The 20562-nt window shown below is 40.3% G+C and overlaps 1 protein-coding gene across 7 annotated transcripts; it reads left to right on the top strand.

Moving 5' to 3' along the window:
• Window positions 1-725: 725 nt before the first annotated feature.
• arfip2b (ADP-ribosylation factor interacting protein 2b) lies at window positions 726-20419 on the top strand. 7 transcript variants are annotated; one of them, XM_030068658.1, is made up of 10 exons: window positions 727-1035; window positions 4393-4503; window positions 8784-8816; window positions 10599-10707; window positions 11456-11512; window positions 13719-13834; window positions 14114-14335; window positions 15170-15327; window positions 15756-15930; window positions 16956-20419. In XM_030068658.1, the coding sequence occupies exons 2-10, from the start codon at window positions 4405-4407 to the stop codon at window positions 17109-17111; spliced, it is 1125 nt and encodes a 374-aa protein (XP_029924518.1). In that variant the 5' UTR covers window positions 727-1035; window positions 4393-4404; the 3' UTR covers window positions 17112-20419. The 7 variants fall into 7 exon arrangements, with proteins under 7 accessions (XP_029924519.1, XP_029924518.1, XP_029924515.1 ...); XM_030068655.1 differs by lacking the exon at window positions 11456-11512 and adding an exon at window positions 12776-12862 and having other exon boundaries at window positions 8784-8840; XM_030068656.1 differs by having other exon boundaries at window positions 8784-8840.
• Window positions 20420-20562: the final 143 nt, after the last annotated feature.

Raw genomic sequence — 20562 nt, 5'->3', positions numbered from 1 at the left:
AATGCCAGATGCTGTTGCATGTGCTCCCAGAATGGATACCGTGTCCAGCTTAGCCAAAAAGTCGTAAAAAAAAAAAAAAAAAAAAAAAAAAAAAAAATATGACCAAATTATTTTGGATACCCTCCTGTAAATTCTGTTTACATCCATCTAGAACTTCTATCCAGAACAAAGATGGCTGCTGTCAGCTTAAATTGAGGGCATGTTTTCTTTAACAGAGGGTACAAATGAACCAAGTAGTGGGCTCAATTTTATGAAATCAAGAAAGAAAGAATTCAAAAAGTCAAATTGTGACCTTGATTAGGATGTTATGGATACGGCTTAGGATTTTGTGTGGAGATTTGGGGCAGATGGCAAAAGTAGTTGACATAATAGATCTATTATGTCAACTACAAATTTTGTCAACACAAATTTTCTGGTCAAATCCATATGACCAGAAAATTAATCCATATCTATATGACCAGAAAATTAGTGTCACTCCAACTTGTGATAGAAACATTTACCCTCAATCCCATATTGCTCTAACTTCCAGGGAGTGTTATAGAGTGTTATGGAGTTATTCTGTCCGTATCTCTCCTCTCAAGGACCCCTTGTGGTTTCCAGATCTCAGTTTGGGAGCCACACTTGTGCAGACTGAGCGGAGAGGCCGACTGTCTTCCGTAGAGAGTCATTCCTCTTACGCATAGACGATCTTTGGATGCAGCGCGTCTTGCAGCGGCTGCAAAACGCCACGGTGTCGTCAGTTCCGTAAAGCGTTTCTCGCCTAGAGAAGAAGACAGAGGACTATTTATGAAGGGACCGAAAATAAACATAGCTGGAAGCAGACTTTACCCGGTTATGCCATTAAAATATTTTTGAACACGAGTATTACATTTTTATTCCCGGTTGTTGTTTTTTCGTGTTGGACTGACAGAAACACACACCAGTCCCCTGCAAGCGGCGCATGAACTGGGATGCACTGACGTTAGCCTGTTATTAGCTTGCTTACTTGCTAGCTTGCTGAATAGCTCTGTTTTTACGACGGGACCAAGCACACCGGTAAGAGATATCATTTCTTAACACCACAGGAATGTTTTCTACTCACGGTAGAGCCTTTACCGTCGATTCCCACAGTGTTTATCCAGCTTTACCTTGGTTAAACGCTGATTGTTTACCAATTTTTAACCAGGCAAGTGGCTTCAGTTGCATGTGAGAGTCAGGCCTTTTTTCGCGCTGGCTGGCGATAACCCACATTCTTCTTCATCACAGAAAACGACTCAAGACAATTGGACATGTCCATTAAATAATGATAGGGAGGTGTTAAGTGTGGGAAACAGACAGAAAAGCCCACTGTGCTCACGGGAGGCCCGCTCGTTTACGATACGGTAACAGCTGGACAGATAGTACACCTGTGTCCCGCTGCACCTGCACAGCGTGGCAGGTTATGGCGAGCAAATACCTGACATTAGTTTATTATTAAAAATGTACACCAAGAGTTAATCTGAGCACTCACCGAAATGAGAAACACACAGCTGTGCCTGGAAATTACTAGCAAAGTGGTTGAATTTACATGGTACACACTCCAGTCTGAGTGAATGCTGCCTTTAATGTAGTGAAAAATAAACCACTCCAAACAGCCAGTATGTAAGTTCACCCTGTGAGGTCAGGATGGTGAGTCTCAGGGCTGGATGATGTGTACAAAATCAAACATCATGATTTTATTTTTATTTTTTTATTTTTTTATTATTATTATTTTTTTTAAAGATTATCTCAATGTCGATATTTTGGCGATATCGTAGAGATGAGTGTTGGTGATGTGGATGTGATGACGAGGCAGGTGGAGGCTAGTAATAAAGGAGCTAGAGGAGTGTCTTAAGAAAATTGCATCTCTTTACTGTGATGCAGCCTTTTAAACCAGGTTAAGGCACCACTTATGTCACAATGCCAACATTGCCTTGCGAGTTTATTCAAAGTAGATTTTAAAGGGTTTAATGTCTTTTGGTCAAACAAAACACAGATTCTTTGAGTCTAGTCTGTGCTGTAACCGTATTGTATTACATCATTATGCAAAGCAGTGTATATGGCAGAGCTTTGAGGGTTAAGTCACCTTGGGTATACATAATCCATTGATATGGAGACATGCATTAATGAGCTAATACTCTTCACGCTGACTTTAAAGGGTTTTCAGTCCCAGAAAGGTCACAAATAGGCCTGGCAAGTTGTTGTGGAGAAGTATTTCAAGGGTTAAATGTTGTTGAGGAAGAGAGGCACAATGTCTGGAGTCACTGGAGACAAGTCAGTCTTGAGGAAATGGACTTGGGCTTGGTCCAGTGTACATTTACAGTAGAAAAAAAACCATTTGTGGGCTATGCCAGAGCTAGTGTACACAGAATGCTATACCTATGCAATACACGAGCCTATCTTCAAACATGAGCCAGAAGATTGGTGCCTTTAAGTGATCTAGCCTAACCATTTAAAAAAAACAAATGAAACTGTAAGCTTGCCGTTCAAGAAGCAACTTTGAGATATTTTTGTTGGATACTGGAATTTCTGGCTTCATGTATAACTAACATAATATAAATTAAGTACAAAATAATTCAAAACCAGATGCAGTATTATAAAATAGCATACCATATAGGTTTCGCGAAATTCTTAATGATGATCTGTGCTCAGTATTTTGTCTTTCATTTAAACACAAAACAGTAATGAAAGTTTGTGGCATGAAATTTTTTGACAAATATCAATCATCAACAAAATTCCTCAGTGAGCCAGGTTACTGTAATAATGTTTCACAATGAAAGCTCCACAAAGTGTTCGCCTAACTTGCAAGAATTCATTAATTCAAGGCGGCAGATGAGGAATGTGCTTCATCTTGACATCTTGTTTGATGTGCCTGTTTGAAAAGCACTGTCTCAGTCCTCACCAGTCTATTTTGTTGATAAGCATCACAGAGGTCTTGTTACACTGTAACTACAGTGCCTGCACTTTAAGGACTGTAGGAGTAATGCTGTGGTCGGAGTTGACTGATTTAAATGTGTGTAGCCACAGCCCATCAGTGCAAACTGGCAAACCACTTTGCTCTTCAATCATGTTCATACATTTGTCTGTGCTTCGGTCTTATTTAGTACACAGAAATGTCCACTTGATTAATTTGCAGTAGCCCAATTCTGTTTTTTTTTTTCCTTTTTCAAGATGATGTAAGGCATGCTTTGAGCTGCCCTACAACTGTGAAGCTTCACTGATCCCAGTCAGTGAAGGGAGGATTTTTCTTCTCTTGCCAGGGTCCTCCTAAGCTATAAATTGACTTATAACTTAACAGGTTATACAAAGCCAAGAGTTTGCTTTTGCCTTAGGGAAGAATTACCCTGCAGCAGAGAAAACAGGCTCCCATACTACTTGTCATTGTGAGCCCAACCATCCTTTTTTTTTTTTTTTTTTTTTTCTTTTTTGTAATAAATTAATACTGACTAATTTAAAGCCACAACCAAAATTTGCCAACGGTGGTGGCTGGTGTTGAATTTCCCTGAGATCTATTAACTGTGAACTGTTTGAGCTGTAAGAAGGAATACAAAGTCACATAATGCACCAAAGAGTTTATATAATAAAGTGTCTATATGTGGTTTTGTCTCTTAAAAGCCTACATGCTGAGGTTTATCTACCATTTACCTATAAAACCCACACCCATCTTCACAATGTGAAAATCCTGATAAGCCTCTCTCTGTCATCCGGTGGCCCTCAAATTAGCTGTTTTGTGGTTCTGTCACACACCCAGATATACAGACTTCTCTTAAGTGCTCTGTAGGAGCCAAAAATAGGAGCTATATAGCCACAGCAATTTTGCAAATGTGATTATGCATCTGTACTTGTATAACAGTGTGCGTTTTTAATGTGTATAGTAGGCAAAATCTGTGTGAGTGAGTAGAATGACTAGACAGTGTTGTTATAGCAGCAGCGTTTTGCCGACACTTCTCTATTCAGGGAGTGGGCCCTGCTAACCTGGTGTACCGTAATTGAGCTGTAAAATGGAGTGGCCTCTTGAACAAGACAGCCCATTGTAGTGGCGGCTCTCGCATGTGATGCTCTCATAGGTGGTGTTCATATGCCGAGTGCTAGCCTTGCTCTTTGAAAACCCACCTCTTGTCTTGTTTTGGCAATTATAAACTCATCTGCCTAATGATATGTCTGTTTTGACCATGCTCTTTGGTCTCCCCTCGTCATCATAGCTGCATTTATGCCTCAGTGTTTTTCCCTCCCTGCATGCATCTGTGATACTAACTTTTTCATCCACCTTTTCCATTTCTCTCTCTCTCTCTCTCTCTCTCTCTCTCTCTCTCTCTCTCTCTCTCTCCTCTCTCTCTCTCTCCCCTCTCTCTCTCTCTCTCTCTGTTTCTCTTTCTGTCTTTGTTTATCTCTCAGACGTAGTGCATTATGACAGACAGCATCATGAGTAAAGCTGCCACCATGGAGATTCCAATCAACAGTAATGGAGACACTGGGACTCTACCAGAGGACGACAGCCTGGAGCAGGTGAGTCACAGCCAATAGATGGGTGACCACCCAGTAATACAACATTACACATGGAAAGAAATGTGCACACTCTGTATTTGCACACTTGGGATTCAATGCGAGCAAAGCTTTGATTCCCAGTTGGCCTATAAGTTGCAGTTATACTTAATGTTCTCCTTAACATTTACTTTTTCAACTTTAGTTATGCAATTATTCCTGAAATAGGTCTGTAATCACGTTTTGCAATCAGTATATGTGTTCTTACATTAGGCACAACACAGCATTACTGATCTGAGCTGTAATCTAGTTATTTGTTATGGTGACCAATTATCTAATTATCTCAGCAACTAAATCCTAAAAAGGTGGTGAATATTTAAATCCCACTGGAGTAAGAGTGAATTTCAGATGCATGTAGAAAGCTGGAATGTTCTCCAGCTGGGTTTAAGCGGCCAAAATTTTTAACTCACTATAAAAAAGCAGCAAAATTTAAAGATTAAAAACATTTAAAAGGCAAACGTCTAACAATAACTTCTAGGTTTATACATTCACACACACATTTACAAGTATACGCTCCACAAAGAAACCTCTCACATAGAGTCCTGCCCTGCGTAGGCTTGCAGATTATACACTTGTAGCAGGATTTGTGTTTATTTATTTATTTTACCGATTTCTCACATTCAGTCAGTTTAACCCAGTGTTTATTTCTGTTATGTTCTGTTTGTCTGAATTACAGTATATTTCAAAATCCACAAAGCTGTTGTTTGAGATGTTACTGTGTGGTCAGTTGTTGTACAAAGTAGGCTACTCTTATGGGGAGAACAAACAAAAACAACAGTCTTGGGTGGTCAGGGGTTAATGGCTTCTCAAACATCAGTAGAAGTCCTTGTTGTGAGGCCTAGCTTGCCTAGCTATGTGTGAGAGAAGATGGCCCACTGGGACATCAGCTGTCCCACTGTCACCCAGGAAACTGCTGGGACCATGAACACCTGCTGTGGCCTTGAGGGTGGGGTTAGAGACACAATTTGTGTATTTTGTTAACACTAGTAGGTGTTTAGAGCAAATGGTGTGGTTGCTCTTGGTGGGGATTGTTCATTTAAAGAATGCCTGGATCAGAGTTGTTGGTAAGATAATGTGCTTCAGTGCTGGGGTTGAGGAAAGTTGTGTCTTTAGGATTTTCTGGAGTGACTTGATTGCAGTTTATTGGAATTGAACAAACAGCACAGAGGTAGTTGGTGGCTGGTAGCTGGTAAAGTAAGTTGGGAACAGGTTGTGTGTTTTCCCATGCCTCAGGGCACGCCTTGTTGGACAAACAAGTTAATGACTTCAGATCCTGGAAGAGGCATTGGCAGTTAAATCGGTTTATTTGCCCTCCAAACCTTGTGCTACGCTCAAGTAGTAAGAAAATCTTATCCTATCACCGAGTGGCATAGTAAAGCAAGTGTTCAACCATTTCTCAGTTGTTTGATGCAGTTACCTCAGTTTCAGTGTATTCATCATGGTGGATGCGAAATGTTTAGCTGCACAGTTTAGTGCCTGATATTGACCAGTTGTCATAGCAACTCTGAAATTAATCTGAAACTGGCTGCGCTTCGTCCTTGGGTGAAAGCCCTCTTGAATCAATCTGATGTCCACTGCCTATTCATACATGAGATTATGGAGCAGCTTGGCTGAGCAAACCATTCAGCGTGATTTCTCACAGAGCCTCCTAATAAAGTCTTGGTATAGCTTTTTCCTTCGTTGCAATCATTTTCATAGGGCTTTGCTGTGGTAGTGTGAAGCAAAGCTCGATTTAAAACTACAACTGTCTGAGGGAAATATTTTCTTAAGTTCATCTCCTTCTTAAATAAACATCCTGTCTAGAATACGACCGGCAAACTTAAAAAACATCCAGTCCACACCGTTGCACTGAAAAAATGTTAAAAGGCCTTTAGTATTACATGTATGATTTAAAGTCCTGGCTGCTGACCAATGTGTTTCAGCTACACAAGCCCCCATCAGGGTGCAGAGGGAATGACAGCAAGTACGCGTCATTATACAGCGACACAAATCAGTGTCCCTCAGAAAAGACTGCTGTATCAAAGAGCACACAGCACAAAACAAGTTATCAAATTTTCCTCCAACTCCTCCCTCTTTTGTTATCATTATGTGTTTTTTGGCACACATGTTGGTGAAAGCACCTCATAAATGGCTGTTTTGCCATTTACCTCAAAAGCCAGGTTTTTAAATCATAGCGTACATATTAATAATAAAGGCCTTTAACAGAACAAAAAACAGAACAGTCTGCCTTGGATGTTTTTTAACTTTATCGGTCATATTATGCACATGATGTTTTTTTTTTAAGGAGAAAAACTTAAAAATATATTTTCCACTGATCCAACCCTCTCCAAAGAGCAACTGATTCGTGCTTTCCTGATTGAGGACCCACGCAGCGCTGCTAAACCCCCCTTTTTTCTCTTGTGCGCTAACGTGTCTGTATTGCTCATACATGGAGGGAAGGGAAGATTGACAGGCACAAAACAATCTGCAGAATAGATTCAGAAATTGTGCGTAGATCACCCGACATTGTGCTTATGTCAGAGCAACGTTGGTGACAGCAGCTGTCCTGACAGTGACACAAATAAAGGAGACTGCAAACAAAAGTCTGGCAGGCATCAAATGCATCAGTGCAGGTCGCTGGCATCTAAATACAGAATCATCAGCACTATGAGATGCTCGCACTGCTGTACTGCACAATTTATCATGGGATTATTTAGGCTGTCAATTTGAGAATATTCTGGCGGGGTTGCTGCTGTGATTGCACAACTCTTCAGTTATTTTGGGAAATATTGACATATGGCTATTTAGACCAGAAATATCATACCTTAGCATTCTGTTTTGGTGTATAAACAAATACCCCTTTTCCACTAGACTGTCCCTGGAACACAGGAACTGTTTCCAAACTAATCCCCATTTTTTCCTCAGATGGGGAGTTCCTGGACCCTCAACTCAAGTGGTACTCTCTGACATTTAGCCTAACATCCCTGATTGGTTAAACTGTTTGAGATGCTTATTCTTGCAAGTAGTTTTTTTTTTTTTTAAACAGCAAGCATCTGCAGGGATACGTTATTAAAATATTCTTCAATCAAGAGATTGTTTTGATAGTAAATGACAAAAAAAAACATATTGTTCATCTGTTTGCAGCTACATTACTCTACATAAAAGCCTCTTTTCAGCTCTTGCTTTTCTAGCATCCTCAATCTCATTTTCATTTTCAATCTGTACACCACAGCATCACAACAACACACATAATCATTGCAGGGATGCCATGTGTGTTGCTCATGCCCAGCGCAAGACAATCTTCAAAAGCCCCCCAGCAGATTATTTAAAGGTCGTCCCTTAACCCAAGCCCTGGGACAAATGCTGTGTGGGACGATGCAAATTGATGGAAAAAGGGCAAAAGAGGATATTTACCTCAGTCTACTAAACCGTACTACTAGGACATGGGAACCACATTATTTCATGGCTGCATGAAACTGTCGTAGACCCTGGTGGTTTCCATCATCGAAGGGAACAAATGATTCTTCCATTCAGTGTCCATGGTGGGATCAGCATCTGCCAGCTCTCTCCCACATCAAACAGATGCCACAGTATGAGGCAAATCTTAAGCACTGAATTAATGACTAAATGTACTTATAGGCCTTATTCTTGTAGCTAATGAGTTTTCCTGTTGTTCAGGCTCAGTCAAAAAAATAAAAAAAAAATAGTTGGTGCAAGAAAGACATGAACATCATGAATGTGTATGTGTGTGTGTGTGTGTGTGTGTGTATGCGGGACTGTGTGTAAATGATACGGTTCATTTCTCTTGAATTGATCTAAATCTTAAGGTCATTTTTAATGTCTGTAAATGTCTTGTGAAATGTCAACATTTTATTGCAGTACTGTGTTACAATCAGTATTTTGTATTATGTTTGTCTGGACAGTGATGGAACGATATCATAACAATGTTGTGGTGGCACATTATAATGGAAAATACTGAGCTGCTACAGCATACCAAGCAAAACTTTGGTCAAACACTGGGCTGAATGAGCAAAGTGAAATTAAACCTTGACCAAGGACGATAGTCATTGTTATGATATCCAGCATCGCTGCTCTTCACCCCACATCACTGCTCTCCGTTGACATGAAGGCTGATTCTCTTTGATTTCGTTTTTACATCCTCCTGTCTCATTTGGCGATTTTTAGTTATGGATTTTTTCTTTTTTTCTTTCTTTTCCTGTATGTTTTTTTGTTTTGTTTGTCATCCCTCCTCCATCTCTGTGCAGGCTGCAAAGCTTCAGTGGAGCTTAAATGAGAAGGTAGGGAGCTCCAGAGGCACCAGGGTGAGCAGGCCATGTGTGCGTTTGCGTCTGTGTGTTTATGTTGGTGTGCAGCAATGCTCAGTGGTTTGAACTGTTAACACAATAAATTGTCTTGAATCTGTACACACAAAATCTATTTTTTTATGGCAAACCACTGTGCAGGCTGAGCTGTCTTCCCTATTAACTTGGCCCCTACTAACTCTAGCTTTAGGCTAACACTTTGTTCTGAACATCAAAATCTATTTTTGTTGGATAGCTTGATCCAAAAGTGTCTAGTATTTGTATTGTGTCTCAGTTGATCGAGCTAATGTAGCCTAGATTTTTAGCGTGTGTGTGTGTGTGTGTGAGAGAGAGAGAGAGAGAGAGCACCTGGGTGGTAACATGAACCACTCCTTAATTTTAGTTGGTGTTGGGTTCAAAATCATGGCATCATACTAATAACGAATGCTGTAATGTCAATATGAATTGTCTTGCACTCATTGTGTCTAACCCAGTTGATGTCTGAACCAGATAGCAAGCAGTGTATTTGTATTCTGTGGCGAAAGTAGCCTGGAGAAGTCTGACCATGTCTTGACCTGCAGTGTCATTTCATAGTTGAGCCCTTGTTAAGGCACTGCATGTTTTCTAGATTCAGTTGCAAAACAAACAAACAAAAAATGCTCTTCTCCCCCAGTGACTGCTGTTTGACTGGCAACAGCACAAAGCTTTTTTTCCCTATGGTGGGAAGGTGGTATCAGATATTCTGCTTGTATTTGTATATAAAGAGGAAATGGACCTCCCTCTTGGTGCATACTTGTGTAGTTAACCTCAACAGGTTTCACCTCAGGACCTGTCTTTAATACACTCTTTTATATTTTACTATTGGCACTATGGCTATTTAACCATAGTTAAATCTCCTCATAATGTTACCATTAAATGAAATGATATGTTCCCTATGGCAGTGTAATTGAATTATGTGTTAGATTAAGTGCGTAGTTTAGGAACAAGTGCTCATACACATTAATGGCCAAGAAAGAAGTCTGTTCAGGCCAGATGTTTTTTTTTTTTTGTTTTTTTTTCCCCATCAGTTCCATCAGTACAGATGCTTTTTCATAACCAGCAGATTGAAAGTGAAACACAGGGAAAGGGTTCATTTTACTGCAGTACACATTTTTATGCAATTCAAATTAAAAACAAGATAGATCTTGAGCTTCATAATGAGGTGTCCCAGAGATGATCTGTATCTAGACTAAAGCTTGTGAGGAAAATTGCATTGGAGGGAGAAAATAGTTTGCTTGTGTATTTCCTGCTGTGTAGATCATTGAAATCCTTGCTTGGGTACTTTTTAATTAGACACCAGGTCTGTCAGAGCGGGGCTACAGTACTTTCATCTGCCTGCTTGCTCCAAGCCACAGCATCGCAACAGACTCAGCTTAAGTCGTTAGTTAGGTTAATCATTGAGTGGTCAGGTTAGACATGGGTTTTCCATCTTTTAACACATTTAATAGTTTTCTGTGTTCACCAAATGAGCTCCAGATAAGGGGTTGAAATTAGAAGCAGGCTGGAAATGTGTGTTGCAACTAACCTTCCTAACTTAGTAGTGTTTGTCCCCCTCTAGTGCATACACCTTTACCCTACATTATCTGTGTCTGTTTGGGAAAACCAGCAAGGAGCTGTTCAGTATCATTCTTCACTTAACCTCTTATAATCTTCGGTCTACATGTTTCCCCTTCCTCCATCCCTCTGTTGTTCTGTTTTATTCCCCTTTCTTTCATTTTTTTCTTTATTTATACTTTCCAGGATCTTCAGCAGGTGATGGTATCCGGTCCCAACCTCAATGAGACCAACATCGTATCGGGGGGTTACGGCGGAACAGCAGAGGGCATCATCCCTACCAGCTCTATCAAAGGTAGGAGTCTCATGTCACTCTTTGTCTTGCTCGCTCATTTTTGAAGTGTCTTCCCTCTCTTCTTCCAGTTTTCTCTGTTTACTCTGATGCAGCCATTTCCTAGAGGTTACTTAATTGATTAATTTCGAGGACAGTGCTCTTTGAGTGGTGGGCTTCATTCATCTTATGAGTTCACCCTGCAGTCAGTCCATCTGAGGTGGCTGTTTGTCATTTTGTGCCACATGCATTGGCCTCAACAATACCTGAAAATGTAAATTTTTTTTTTTGTTTTCAAATATACCATGGTTCAGGATATGAACAAATGCAGTAGCATTTTCTTGGTGCTGGAGTGGAGGGGCGGCGTGTGCTATATAGACTTTTATGTGAACATGTGAATGCTGTGGCAGCACAGTGTTGTTGTAAATAAAAGTCACTTAACAATGTGAAGAGAGCCAGTGAGGACTCAAGTCTAGTTCATTTGAAAAACAGTGAATCTTTGACTGTGCAACAGGTTCACCTTTCTTGAAAGCGTTCAATAATATGAGAGGAAGCGGGGTGGAGGAAACAGTAAGCCGTGTCTGGTGTTTCTCACCATTCAGAAGAAATTAATGATATTTTGAAACAAGTAAAAGCCAGGTTCATGTTTTTTTTTTTTTTACATGAAAACCACTGCTCTTTTTGTTGACATGCAACAAAAGAGCAGCAGCCAACTTTTTACCTTTATGTTTGATAACATATTTTTTTGCGTCTTGTTTTCTTTCTCTGTCAGGCCCTGCTGTGTGCTACAACTCAGAGTTTAACAAAAGGATCCCTGTTACAGGAATAGGTGGCTTCTCTCATGACTATTATGGCTTAATATGGAGAAATCATTTCCAAAATGTGGCGCATATAAACACTGTTATCATATGATTAGCCAAGGGTCTTTTTCTGTTCCCAGCAATTACTACTTCATTTTTTTTTTTTGGTTTCTAATCTTATTAAAAAAATAATAAAAAAAGAAGTGACTCAAGCAGTGGATATCTCATTTTGGAAAGAACACTTCATATATTTTCAGTGTTTATCCTCTTTTTCCTGTCTGTCTGAGATTTTGATCACTGGGTGCCAGCCTCTCTATTTTCTTTATCAGACTTTCTCTTCTTTAGGGGATTTAAGGCTGTTTCATGTATTTTTGCGTGCTTGGTCTTCTTCTTGGACATACTGTGGGTTTCTTCTCTAACTTTGCCTTTGTTTCCCAAATTATTCTTCTGCTCACAGGTTGGTTTCTCTTGGGATTTTGAGCTGCTTGTTCAATTTGTCTTCACTTTTCTTGTTTTCCCATGGAATGACTCACTGGACTAGACCAATCTGTGAACTGTTCTGTGATGCAAACATAACATGTTGTCTTCGTGTTTGTCATGATGTGTGCGGTCGAATCGAGAAACAACTAAATGCAGTGCTTACTGATAGAATCTCAGCAGAGTTTTCAGAGGACTAATTTGTCAGCTGTTAAAACATTTTCATTCTTCATTTTTATTTCGTCTATTGTTTTAACCAAAAAAAAGCCGAGAGCCTTTTATTCAGAATCCTGCCATTTAGTGTGAAGTACAGCAATTCAAACTGTGTTTCTGTTCATCTGTGCTCATTTGTCTGCCTTTTTTACTGATTGTCATTCACTAAACATCTTTTCATGTCTGTCTTTGTCCTCCGCCTCCTTTCCATCATTCCCTCCCACCTTTTCTTGAAGGCTTCCTTTGTGTCTCCTCTCCCATCCTTGTGTACTACATTTTATCATCCTACTTCTTCATCTTTCTTACATTTCCTTTATCTCCTCCTAAATCCTCCTCCTACTCCACCCTCCTTCGTTATCATTATGTTTTTTGGCACACATGTTGGCAAATGTACCTCGTAAATGGCTGTTTTGCCATTTTCCTCAAAAACAACTGATATGCTGCATTATGGTTAAATCCAAAATAATCAACCAACATTTTAAATCCTGATCCTAACAAATCCATGCCACTATTTGACCAAACCCCAATGTGAATGCCACTCCCGTGCTCTAACCCTACCCTGACCCACATCCTCGCCCCTGACCACCCACCCACCACCACAGACCTGCGTATGAAGGCCAGGCGAGGTAGCATTCCCTCAAGCAGCTCTGCTACCTGCCACATAGCAAACCAGTCACATCATTACCAAGGTACTGGGGGGAGAGGCTGTAGCTGAACTCTTCAACACTGATCCAAAATCAGATCAGTGGATTTGAGTTTGGTCTAAAATTCATAGGACTAGTATTTTAGAACTGATCCTAAACATCTCTTTGGACTAATTATCATTACCCCTCCATAAAGACACCCCTCTATCAGTAACATTAAGGATGTTTTTCTTGGATCTTCCAATATTTTTTTGTAGTTTCATTGTCTGCATTTTTCCAACTCTGAGTCACTCATTAACTCACCCTCACTCCTTTGCGTGTTGTCACAGTGGTTTCATGGGGGCTGGTGATGGAGATAGATTAGAAGCAAGGGCAAAACAATTGTCAGTTTTGTCTTTCTAAAATACAACACATATTTAGTACGTTATAAATAGTTTTGAATAGAGCCTGACCAATGTATATGGGCTGGCCAGTGTATTTGTCTCAGCATATATTTTGGCCGATATGCAAAAAATAACAGTGTATATACTGCAGTAAAAAAAAAAAATGTAAAAGTTTGTTTGGTAGACTCCGTTGTTTATAGTACTGTGGACAGCACAAGCTGAGTGGTGCATCACAGCTGAGCAGATGGTGATGCAACCCGCAAAATATCAAACTTCCAGTACATCATTTTACATGTATCGGCCATCATCATCATCGGCCAATATATGATTAGTTTTTTTTTTTAAACGTCTAAATATTGATATCGGTATTGGTCAGGCTCTAGTTGTGAATTTTTCTGTTTGGTGCATTCTTTGCTGATCTAACTGCTGTTGTATGTCTGTGAAAGTGTTTGTTTCCTCGTCTTGTGTTTCTTGGTGGCTGTACTCATGTGTTATTAAGTTCCTGTCTTCTCTCTCAGGTTCAGGCATGCACCACAGCAGCAGCAGCTCATCAATGACAGCAGAGGAAGCAACCCGAGGTGTGGCCGTGGAAAAACTGGAATTAATGAAGAAATGGGGTCTCAACACCTACAAGGTATCTGGGGGCTGCGTGCTGCGTCTTTGCCAAGCTGCAGATGGGTCTAATATTTGGCTATTCTGTTTTAGTGTGCATCACCAGTACCTAGACATGTTGCAGTGATTAATGTGTCCTCCCTTCTGTATCACCCCCTCCGCCTACTACTGTCTCAGCATGAGAAAACAAAACAACAACAACAAAAAAAATCATCTTCTGTCCTCAATGCTTCTAAAATTCGGTGAGCCCTTCACTATTGTTCTTTTGTGACCTCCGACCTCCTGCCTTTTTCGCTGTCAGTGTACAAAGCAGATGATCTCGGAGCGCTTTGGTCGGGGCTCTCGAACGGTGGACCTGGAGCTGGAGGCCCAGATTGAGGTGCTGAGGGACACTAAGAGGAAATATGAGAATGTGCTGCGATTGGCCAGAGCGCTGACCAACCACTTCTACAGCATGGTGCAGACGCAGCACGCGCTGGGCGACACCTTTGCTGACCTCAGTCAGAAATCTCCAGAGCTACGGGTAATCATTAATTCATTCATTCATTCAGTCATTAGCAGTTATCTTTTTTGTTTTCTAATTAGCTTTACCATTGTCTTAACCTGTAAAGGCCTGTGCACGGCTATTTTAAGTTCGTGCTGATTCTTTACCTTAGGTCATTTACATATTTCTTTCTTAGTCTAGTCTCCTGTGGTTTAAGACTTCAGACTTAGTTTTCCTACCCTCTGTGGAAGCTGTTCACTACCACTCATTTTCTTCTGGTCTGCAAAACATCTTTGACAAACTTGACAAATGCCCAAGTATCACAGTGAACATCCTAACTTACTTATTTTGCCAGAAACTATCATCAAGTTACTTTATTCGCGTGTGATGGACATTAAAGTGTCCACCAGAAATAAATTCCTTGTTGATTGCCTCACAAATCTTGTAGTCAGGTTTGTACTTTCTTTCATTCATGACACAGTTGTTGGGTCAGCACCTAAATTCAGACTAGGGTTGGTGTTGAAATGTTAGTAAATTTAAAATGTGTAAAATTGAGGAAGTGTTAAACAGCTAATGAGGTATCACTCACACACAAAATTGATTAAAGGTAAATCAAACTAGTTGCAGACTCTAGTTAACAAGCTATAGCTCAAAACTAGATTGGCCTTGTCCTTTAATCCTCCATCTACAGCCCAAAATCAAGAGTATTGTTGGATGATGAGGTTGGATTCAGTCATGGGCAGCTAAATAAATGCCAGAATACATTAGGTTCATAAGACACACCATAAGAATTTGAAATACCAGCTCTGTTGCGTTGACTGCAACCCAAAATCCTCCTCACAGTCTACTTGAATGCTTTGCTTGCATTTACAGGACGAGTTTGGCTACAACGCAGAGACCCAGAAGTTGCTGTGTAAGAACGGGGAGACTCTACTCGGTGCCATTAACTTCTTTGTGTCCAGCATCAACACACTGGTCAACAAGACAATGGAGGACACTCTGATGACCATCAAGATGTATGAAAACGCAAGGTATCTACATGTTTTGCTAATTCTTTTCATCTAACACATTATTTTTCTTGTTCTTGGGTAGTTAAAGAATATTTTGTTTCAAGACAATTTTTAATGATGTCTCAAACAGGAGAATGCTGTAGGCTAAGCATTTATGATTATGGCAGTTATTGTGTCATTAATTTCATGATTAAAGGAAAAATCCAGCGTAATACACTAGTTCAGGCATTTTTGGGCTGCCATGCTTTACACTGCCTCTGATGAGTGAAGTAGGCGTAATGCACACTGACCTGGTAAAGCAGCTATATTCGTTACCATGAAGCCAACCCTTTTAAATCCATCTCTGCCATTTTAAAATAGTCTGTGACATGAACAGTGAAAGCTTCTGTGCTTATATAATCGCATAACTGTTTTTCTCAGGCACTTTTTCAAATCTCTGTGTTTAACAGACTGGAATTTGATGCCTACCGGTCAGACCTGGAGGAGCTGAGTATGGGTCCGAGGGACGCAGTAGCCATGGCCCGTATAGACACTGCACAGCAACAGTATCAGGTCCATAAGGACAAGTACGAACGCCTCCGCTCAGACGTCACCATTAAACTCAAATTCCTGGAGGAGAATAAGGTTAGTTAGAGGAGAATGTGTATGATCACACCCTTGACATCAAAAGAAAACTGTTACAAGTTGATTTATTTGGTTCAAAATATAGCTAAAATTTATCTTTGTTGCATTTTTGGTTCATGTGGGTTCTCGCTACTCAGTGACCGGCTTTCCATTGTTGCGCCAAACACAGGTGTGTTAGTGTGTGCCAAGGCCAGTCGCATTTTCATTGTCCCTTCCGGTCTTTGATTGTGCCTTGGTGGGGCTATGTTGGGGCCAGTTTCTAGGTACTAATGGGCCACTAAATACACATGGGCCAGCCAGGGCTAACAAAGGTCTGAGGCAGAGTTAAGGGTCATAGGCAGGGCTTACCTGGCTTTGGATCAGGAGACGGGTACAGCTGATGAGTACAGATGTCAGCGCAGCAGCTTGCTTTCGCAGCAGAAAAATAACGGAGAAAAGAAAAATGGAGAACAACTGGCAGTTCTCGTGGCTGGAGGCCGAGGGCCATTAACACAATCTGGCTCGAAGATAGCCCTAGCTCACAGTAGTACAACAGTGGAAAGATGGCTATTGACAAACTAGTAAGGGCTTGTTAACACAAGTCACATGGAGGTATGGAAAGCAGTGTCTCATGCCAGGTAAGAACACATGAAGAAATAAATGTGATTATAAGTCAGACTGCAGTTAATGCGTGGTTCATTTTGTCTGGCTAAACTGTAAAATGAGTGAGCAACCACTGGCGTTCAGATGTCAGCTGCTTGAGTTTCAGTGTTCAGTGTTTCAGGATCACTTCCTGTACTTGGTACACTTATGTAGCAAACTGCACTGCATTTAGCTTGGAAGAGGACTGAGACCTGTATTTCAGGTGGTTAGGTCTTGGGTTTTTTGATACACAGACAAGTTCAAATGACATCATTCAAATGAGTAAACAGTTCGAAGTGGTATGATTGTCCCCTTAAATAACCAAAAGTCTTACTTTAGCTTTCTTCAGTGGTCTTCAATACACATGTGCTGTCATCCTAAGCTCCCCCATCTCTCTCCTGCAGGTGAAAGTGATGCATAAGCAGCTACTGCTTTTCCATAATGCCATCTCAGCGTACTTCGCAGGCAACCAGCAGCAGCTGGAGCAGACGCTGAAGCAGTTCAACATAAAGCTGAGGCCTCCAGGGGCCGACAAGCCTTCCTGGTTAGAGGAGCAGTGAAAGGGCCTGCTGGGCCCCAGTCTCCTCCTCCACCACCTCCACTTGTTACCTGTTGAAAACCCCCACCTTACAGAGGACCACTGCAGAGCCAGATGTGTATGGCTACATGGGTGGCTGTAGATATAAGATGAACATGTGACTGGATGATTGCGACAGATGGGTGTTAGGATATGATGAATTGGCTAACCAAGTGGCCAGTGTTGTGAACAGTCAGGGGGCTTTTAGTGCCTCTCTTCCTGCGCCCCTTTTTTCACTCTAACTCTGTTCTTGTCCTTTGTTCCTCAAGTAACTGTTTCTCTCTCTCATACTAAACTGTCTGACTTTTTCCCTTTATTTCTCAACACTATTTTACTCTGTGAGTTTGTGATAGTCACTTTAATGGCCATTACTGTACTCCTCAAGTGCTCCCAAGTGCTCTGAGGGTAATTTCTACACCACAGCATCTTAACAAGAAAGATGAGAGCAGGCAAAATGGTAAAACCATTAGGATTAGAAGAGACCCTCAAACATAGCCAACGAACACTCTTCCAGACCTTATCATTCTCCTAGTGTGCCTCCTTATATGTGCTGATATATCGAATGAACATGTGACCTGGAGAAAGAAAGATTAGTATGAATAAAAATACAGTATGGTTTCCAACTCTAGAAATGAAGGATCTGTACGGTACACTGTAAACAGAATGTCCAGACATTTAAAATCAATGTGCATTTCAAATTAAGTACTGTTTAAAATATTATATGATTGTTTGTAGTCTGGAACACAAAATGTTGTGTTTAGCCTAGTTTTTGTTTAATTTGAATGTCATCTTTATATTTGCTACTGTAAGTTAATCAAATCAATTCTAGTCAGCTGTATCCTATGCTTCAGAGCAGAGGACAATATACGGGCAATGTGTGCTGGTGTTTTGGGATGCAAGTACTGTTGTACTTAGTCTGTTGTGTACAAATTTGAAATTGTAACCTGAAAACTTGTAAGTCTTTGACTTCAGATGGTATATGCAATGACCATTTACAAAACACTGCCACAGCTTCCCAAAGCCAGACTGGTTTTGGTCTTTTGTTTTGTTCACCCAAAGAGACTGAAGAGAGATGTATGAAACTGATCAAGGCCCTTGCATGGCCTGTTTTTAAAATGACTAAGTATCATCTATGGTTGAGAAGGATTTGATGCAGGTTTGTCCCATGGATGGCTGAGAGTATGCCATTTTCTCTAATTAGTTCCGCCTCTGGTTTAAGATGTGCTAATCTTTGAAATTTAATGATCTTTGGTTGGGTTGGAATAAAACCTGGACTACATTTGTAATGGGATATGACCATACTAAACATGGCATAGAGTTACACACACTGTAGTGTGTATGGTGAGAGTACTGTCTCATTCTGAAAATGGCCCTGCATACTCAGCACTCCATGACATGATTTCCTGTCCCTGCTTTGAAGGAGAACCAGTCAAAAGATAAATGAGTCAGTCAGTCAGTCCTGCTCCACCAAACTTGAATGGATTCACTACATGATTTAATTGTTTGAAGGACTATCTACCTATTTAGAGAGAATTACATATGTTTTGCTGTTTTTCTGTATTGTTTCAGAAGGACACGTTCCAGCAGTGAGATACATATCTTTGTTTTCAATCCATTTGTGTCTCCTGAGGTTTGCAGGTCCAGGTCCCTTTGGGTTACATCTTGGACCTATCGTTCTAGTCAATTTCAAAGCAAAATATATACATCTATGATTACGTTTCTTCACACTGAAGATTAATTACATAACATGACTAATGCCACTGTAACATTAAAACTTGTAACTCAATAGTTAGGAATTGGGATAACACTAGGAATTTATCATTTGCTTATCTACTTTAACACAAACATTGTCCCAGTGTAACCAGTACACAATCATCTATGGTTGACAATGAAGATAAGGTATTACCACAAGTTAATAGCATGGTACAATGTATGTAAAGTTGTATTTTTTTAATACATCACTATATATTTATTAGGTTTATCATACATGTTAATCTGTTGGAATCAACATTGTGCAGTACAATTAAAATTCTGTTTTTCGCAATAATACAAAATCCATGGGTATAATAACAATAATATGGGTAAACTGATGAAGCCATTTGACATGAAATGATTTCATGGAAAAATCAAATAAAAAACATCACATGCTTAGGGTCATCCAAATCTATAGTTAGTATATTTGGTTGGTGGGTGGTTTCATTTACAAAGAAACGGATAGAAATAAATACCTGCTTTTGACTCATAGCAGAATCTTAAATGTTTTTTTTTTTCTTTACACTTGAGGAACAGTGGTTTTGTTTTTTGCCTAAAGCTCTGTGAAGTCAAATTAAGGGTATGCTGATATGCAGTGTAAAGAATGTCTTTTTAAACCATGCTGCATTAAACTCATGAGAACTTCCACTACCAGAAGGGAGAACTCCATGAGATCTCCATCAGTCCTTCAGCGGCTTGTCTCCTGTGTATTTGCATGGCAGGCAGTGTTCCAAAGTATGGGTGTCGGTGTACGTGAACGCAGAGAGGCTCTACTCTTGGCACTCTGTTTTTGCCAGCTCGCATGGACTGGCACAATGCCATGCTTTCAGTTATTGATTTAAACTTGAGTCTGGGTGGAGCAGAATGCATAACCTGGACTTGCTGCAACACTGCACTCTTTAAGAACAGTTATTCAAGTGGATTTTGTTTTTTGAGGGAAAGAAAATGTCAAAAACAGACAGTAAGATCTGTTCTGCTTCCTGTGTATGCAGTCTTCTGAATCCTAACCTGTTAATTCCCCCAACCAAGTCACTCGGGAGGATGCTTAGCTTCACTCATGGCTGGTCCAGAAGCCAAAAATTTAGTTCCTAAGCCCAACTCCAGCTCTGTTTGACCTTTGTACAACAAGAAAATGTGACCCTGCTCTTCCAAACCTGCGCCTTCTAAACTCCCAACCTGAACACCCCCAGTGACTTCCAAATAGGAATAATTTATGTAGTTTGTGAGAACCGAAATGATAAGCGTAGTGAAGAAAGTGTGGCAAAGATTTAATGTCACTCTTGCAGTCTTTCAATTATTGCTGACAGACGCGAGATTTATAAAATGAGATTTTATTTGTGTACAATCAATATTTTGTAGGCTGAGCTGGTGTATTGTACAGTATGAATGAGTGTACATAATGGTATTTAAGATGATAAAAGATGGAAAGTTGTGTGTTATGGATCGATGTGATATTTTGCCTTCATTCCTCTCAGTCAGACCTGACACCTCCCACCCCACCCCAAGGGAACAATATTAAAAAGTACATGTTTTCAAATGTCTTTGCTTCAGTTTCTTTTGTCTTGTTCCCCTAGTGTGCAATGGCTTGGTATGCACCTGCGTCATACAGACAGACAAGCAGTCGATTTTAACTTTAGAAACTGTTACCTCTTATGATCACACTTTTACAAAAACCAAACGAG

Source organism: Myripristis murdjan, chromosome 14, assembly GCF_902150065.1.
Source record: "Myripristis murdjan chromosome 14, fMyrMur1.1, whole genome shotgun sequence".
NCBI classification, from domain to species: domain Eukaryota; kingdom Metazoa; phylum Chordata; class Actinopteri; order Holocentriformes; family Holocentridae; genus Myripristis; species Myripristis murdjan.
The sequence above is the reverse complement of the archived record's forward strand: the minus strand, read 5'-3'. Positions and strand labels throughout refer to the sequence as shown.

Bases quoted from the DNA above. Each gene is read 5' to 3' on its own strand.
- arfip2b (XM_030068655.1), top strand. From the start codon at position 4,405: ATGACAGACAGCATCATGAGTAAAGCTGCCACCATGGAGATTCCAATC. The intron at 13,835-14,113 runs GTATCTGGGGGC...TTTCGCTGTCAG, and splicing joins GGGGTCTCAACACCTACAAG to TGTACAAAGCAGATGATCTC. The intron at 15,931-16,955 runs GTTAGTTAGAGG...TCTCTCCTGCAG, and splicing joins AATTCCTGGAGGAGAATAAG to GTGAAAGTGATGCATAAGCA.